The following is a 6,000-nucleotide window of genomic DNA, read 5'->3' as shown; positions in this document are numbered from 1 at the left end:
TATGGCTCGGCCTTGCCATCCGGACAAGCCTTGTGGCTCCAGGGTCTCTGACTTCATGTTTGCTGGCATGTCTGGGTTTTCCAGGGCCCTGTTTTGGAAACAGATTTTGAAAATTGGGTTTCCCCGTGGCATAAGAGTTCCTCCTGTCTCTTAACTCAGACCAGATGGTCCCCAACACCATACAGCTGCCAAGCCTGAACTTTGGCTGTCTAAATTACCATTTTTGTGATTATTTGTTCATAATTACCAACCCGAATCAGAAATAAGTAGTTTATGCCTGCAAATGTAACAGGTAGCAACAAAACCATTCTGTCCATCTTAATCAGTTTGATTATTTCTTCTGCCTGGAGAAGGTGAAAAGCAATCTCGCTTGTCTGCCTGCCAGCTTCACTTGGCAGTTGATAGTGGAGCAACATTTGGCATTGATGAACTGGGAACTCTAGGAAAGTGGCGTGGTTATAGCCCTGCAGGGAAGTAGCTGACATTACTAAAGCTGCATACACTGGAATTCTGTGAATAAGGCGCCTCTACATGTGTTGCAGCAGCTGTAGGAAGGGGAAAGGGCTCTGCATCTTGTCCAGCAGTGCAGCTCACWGTTACCTCCATTACTGGTTCATAATTATCCCAAACCAATAGAAGATAATGKTAACATTTTCTTTAAGTTAAGCAGTTTCTGGCCAAGTGAACAGTCTAGGTGTCACTGAGGTTGGGGTAATTGTAATACTTGAAATTGTATTTACAGTGCAAATTCCCAAATAAATACAGTATAAAAACCTTGTTACTCAGAAAATGTGCATGTATAAATGTTTGTATATCTCAAGATTGTTTGTCTTATGTTGGCTCACCATATGAGGTAACTATTGTTTACTTAGACATTGCAATACTAAGGATGAAAAACTTTCTAAAAGACCAAGGACAAAATAATAATAAAACCTCCTTCCTAAAACAATAAACAACTTAAATCTTTCTCTAGTCTGTATTCGGTATTTTAATAAAGCTGTTTCTAGGAAGYAGAAAGTAGTTTATGACAAGCTTTGGTTACATTAATCTATCAAGTAATTGTTTGTAATATTAATACATGGTATAAGAATTTCCTCTAAGTTTATAAAGCATACTGCAAAAGGAGGCACGTTTTCTCAAAGCAGAAGCTATGTCTTGCTAGTTTTACTTTTGTGGATATATTCATTAACCAAGTACAACAACACCTTAGATTAATGAAAGACAACATCAGTGAGGTACATTGAACAGTGTCAGCTTTTGTATTTTCATGAAAAAAAAAAATACAGGTAGGAGATAAGATTTAGAGAAAAAAAGTCATGTGGATTTCATTATAGGAGTGTTGGGATTTCTCGTTGCAGTAGACCCTTCACTCTTTTCCTAGGACTTGTGTCTCTAAAGGCATCCAGGTTCTAAATTTTTTTGACAGAAAGTAATTTTTGTTAATGAAGCATTTGCATTTTTGGCCTTTTTATTTGGCTGATGTCATGGTTGGCATGTTTCACACACATGTACATACAGTTTTGCTTATGGACAAAACAGGAGAATAGTAATAGTAGTTTAGAGTAGAATAAAGAATGGAACRTAAGAACGGAACATAAGACTTGAACTAATGTTTGGAGGGCCCTCAGTTTCCTTGGTGTTGACTGATGATGACAGTGTGATTCCTCATTTTGTATTTAAGTGGGAGTTCTGTTAGGCTATGGATAAGAGCCTGAGCTCGCCAAAGCCCAGTTTTCTGATAGATGGCAAGGTACCTTTCCAGATGTGGAGATCCGCCCTTTCTTTTCTTTTGCTTAGATGTTACTGATTTGATATTATTGTTTTATTAATATAATTTCCAAATTAAAAGAGTATGCGTTCCCTAAATAAAAAATAACATTCAGTTCTACTAAGAACACACAACACTTATTTATTGAAATATCCTTTGCGGTGACTCTTTTGTTTTGTGCCTCTGCTTTTAAAATATATTTCTGACTAAAATAAGAATGTGKTTTTTTGTTCTTTTTCCCCAGACCCAATGTGTGTGGCTCACGTTACAATGCTTACTGTTGTCCTGGGTGGAAAACTTTACCTGGTGGAAACCAATGCATAGTCCGTAAGTTAATCCAGTTACATTTATGATGGATGTTTATCTTTGCCCCGGTATGTCCTTGTATTTTTAAGTTTTGTACCAGAACTGAGAATGTATTTCTGTATGCTTTCAATAGCAGTTATACATTGTTTCTTTACTTTTACTATTTTAAATAATTTAAATTAATACACAAAGTCTTATGGGTTACAGTATAGTGACGTGATACCAATATTTAACAAGGGATTAATCTCATCCATACTTTCTGTTTAACTTGTGATGTAGGGATTCATGTGGTGATTGGGTTCGCAGGAGTGAGCAGCTGTGGAGTATGTTCATGTTTAGAGGTACTTTTTTCATCTCCAGAGATGCTGAGGCAACCCTCAGATGGGAGATGCTTCGCTGCAGTGTCTGTGGTGTGGAAATAAAGGGAATGTGGTAATATCATTGCCAGGGCCATCCTTCCTCCAAGAGTGCTCTGGCAAAWTGGATCGGAGTTCCCTGTTTTTGAGGAAATCTCCCATTGCCTGTGGCACACAGACAGCGTGAAGTCCTGGGTTGTAGTTGTCCCCCATAGAGATATATAGATGAAAAGAAGGAACTCTGTTGGAAGCAGTTGTGTACAATTTGAAGAGTTTGTAGGCATTTCGTGGTACTGAATGGATATTTTCTTTCAGGTGTTCTTTGTGTGCTTGGATTTTTCAAACATATTTTGAAGTCCATGTATGTTTTATTTATAGCAATCTGCAGACATTCCTGTGGGGATGGATTTTGCTCTAGACCAAACATGTGCACATGCCCGAATGGTCAGATAGCCCCCTCCTGTGGTTCAAAATCAAGTAAGTATTTCTTCTGTSTCTTTGTTGGTCTTGTGAGTCTGTGAAGCTACTAGCTACATAGCTAGTCCAGCAGTCAATACGTAAGAMAAATAACCTCTGAGTCACCAGACATACTTTGCCACAGGAAAGAAAGCCTAGTCTCTATGATGAAAACTGAAGAATGACTCAGAAACTAGCTATTGGAGACATTCTTTTGTGCTGAATTAAAGCCAAATTAGCTTTATTAGGAACTAAGTTTATTTATCTTTTTGTGACACTAATTCCAGCATTTCTGTATTTTCTGGAAAGTCTCTTACCTCTAATTGTACACATATACATGCACGCATGTTCAGCACAATATTTGTRGTGAATTGTTTTGTAATTCCATTATCATTTTAGAGTTACTAGGTCACACTATGCCCTCATGTATGAATACMTAGATGATTTCAAATGAGTTAACCAGATATTATAGCATTTCTCTGTCTGGCTCAGTATGTATCTCCTGATTTTGCTAACCCTATTAAGATAACACTTCTGTAGGTGTTAGAGATACAAAATAAGTCTTTTTTTTTCACATTTTCATCAAAAAAAGGATGCTTCGAAAAGTAAACTTTTCGAGAGATATCGTTTCCTAAAAATGTTTGGACTTCAGGTTTTCATGAATGATTGTCTAGATCCAGAATAAAATCAATAAGATGAAAATCAGTCCATGAATCCATGTCCATGAATCATGAATCCATGAGGTGGAGGGAGAGGGAGGGACTGTGTCCCACATATGCCTGAAAGTGTCTGAACAACATTTTAACTGAAGTCAATAGCAGATGCACTCAATTGAGATGTGTAATGCCATTTTACCCATTCACCTTGCGAAGCCTTCATCCTCTGGATATCTTTAGAGACTGTGTGTGTGGTCTGCTTGGCCCCCATAGTTTACCTTGCCATTTTACTGCTTTCCTAGATGAGAGAGTTTTCCCATATAACTGACCCATATAACAGCTTGTGGCTTTAGCATCCTTTTCATGCAATAACAGTGGAAAAACAATAACAACTGTGGAATGTAGTGGAATGGCATGTACTAAAATGGTAAATATTGTTCTTTGTAGTTCAGCCCCTTTCTCAGGCTCCTGTGATGTCTGTTAAGGAGAGTCCTGCACAAGGAGGGTATGGAGCACAGAGCACCCAGAGGGTGCTGCAAGGAGGGCTGTTGCAAAATGCTAGACAAATATGTGTGTTGTTGCATGGCTGCCTGGAGTTGCAGCTACTGTTTTACCAGGTGCATATGCTTTAATCCTGTGAATGGTTACAGGATAGCATGACCTTATCCCAGATCTCCTTTGGAGGGTACAGAGAGAGCTGTTACATGTAACATCTGTTACATGTTTTTGCACCTTTATAAAAGCCAAGAATGCCTGGGCCTTAGTATTACCCCCCCCCCCTTTTTTTTCCTTCTCCTCTCTTCCTTAGGCCCTTTTAAAGTATTTCTTGAGTCAAGAAAAGAAAAGTAAAAACAAAGCTTTTCTTGCAGTTATTTTTCTGATATATCCCTACAACTTAATTTATTAAAACCAATTATAAAATAAAATGTCTCTAGCTGTTGTAGTGTGAATAGACTCTACTGCCTCTGAGCACTCTTTTGTAATAACTTTTATGACCCAGCACCTCATTAGGACKTCTAGAACATACATGTTCTGTAAGTCATTTGCTCTGTTGACACTGTAGACAAAATCTATGGGTATATAATTTACACAATAGACCACAATGACTTAGATCTCCTATTTAGAAACAGAGGAAACAAAAAAAAACCTCTATGACATCAAAGAGTTACTGTCAACTCCCATTGGCAGCAATTAATGTTTTGTCAGCATGTGCCTTTATAAACTAAAGACTAGTGAGAGCTGTACCTCTGGTAGGATATTTGAGAATGTCAGTTTTATGAGAGCATCTTAGAAACTTTTASATTTTAAACACTAGTAACCTGAAATGGGGACATATCATGAAGAAAAGTGAAATGAAGGCTGCACACTTTTATTATCCAAAWGAGAATGTCAAAAGGGAACATAGAACCTGGAGTTTAAGTAAGATGGTGCAGATCTGACTGCAGCTTTATTTACATGAGTGATTCTGTGGATTTCAGTTTTTTTTTTTTTAATCTGAGTCAGGATGCCAACTTGAGTAAAGACAGCACAGACCAGCCTTTACTGTTCATATGTGAATGTGTTGGCAGTACTTCAGATTGCATCTAGCCCAGAAAAGTGAAAATCTAGAATTTGGGACCAGAGCTCAATGTATAATACCTCCCAGGAGGAATCTAGAGTGCTTTTAGCAGAGGAGCTTCAGGGCAGATTGTGGGCAGGTTTCACTCCAGAAACACTGCGAGCCAGATGCAGTACTCGAGAATATGACAAATGCAGAAATAACTCTTAAATACATAACTCTCAATACATGCCCTCAAATAACAACTCAAAATACTCTCAAATACATAACATCTCAGAAATAACTTTCAAAAGACAAGTGTTCTAGTTTGGATGCCAAATGTGCAACAATATAAGTCAGATCTGTTGATCACAGAACTTGCATCTATCTCAAGGCTTTGTAAGTCTGTTCCRTACCAATTTTTAATATGTATTTCATTACTGCTTGGATTTACACAAGTTTTGTTGTGTTTAAAATASAAATAACGAATACAGGTGTGTCTGATTAAATGAGCAGATCTATCAGAATGTATCAGAATTAAATATGTCACTCTGATTCACCAGATAATGAGTGGTCTTTTGTATGTTTTAATCATGTTGATAGGTGGATCTTAAGGAGTTAGTGCTTGGCCCAAATTTATAACATGTATGATCATGGGCCAAGGCAAACTTGGGATCATGCTTGCAGCCTCACTGTCTGCTGGAGGCAAATGATTAATGCAGTGTGCTCRTGTAGATTGGAGAGGGAAGCAAATCCTTCAGTTTTGATTCTTAGGAAGGTCAACTGTTGTGACTTTTTGGTTACGAATCAGCTTTAGGAAGCTGATTTGTGGTTGAAAAGATTAACTGGTGGCTTTCTCATGAACGATTTCTATGACATCAATGAACTCGCTGACTAGTTAGTGGTTATTCCTGTGCAATT

General features: G+C 37.8%; 1 protein-coding gene across 1 annotated transcript in view; it reads left to right on the top strand.

Moving 5' to 3' along the window:
* Positions 1 to 6,000, top strand: part of FBN1 (fibrillin 1) — a 137,191-nt gene that overhangs the window by 10,727 nt on the left and 120,464 nt on the right. Inside the window, exons 2-3 of the mRNA XM_026045677.1 lie at positions 2,013 to 2,095; positions 2,809 to 2,907. Of these exons, the coding sequence (XP_025901462.1) occupies positions 2,013 to 2,095; positions 2,809 to 2,907 (182 nt within the window). The remainder of the gene's footprint in view (positions 1 to 2,012; positions 2,096 to 2,808; positions 2,908 to 6,000) is intronic.

The sequence above is a fragment of the Nothoprocta perdicaria genome, unplaced genomic scaffold (assembly GCF_003342845.1).
Source record: "Nothoprocta perdicaria isolate Ctin4 unplaced genomic scaffold, notPer1 scaffold_41, whole genome shotgun sequence".
NCBI classification, from domain to species: Eukaryota; Metazoa; Chordata; class Aves; order Tinamiformes; family Tinamidae; genus Nothoprocta; species Nothoprocta perdicaria.
This window is presented reverse-complemented; position numbering and strand designations above follow the sequence as displayed.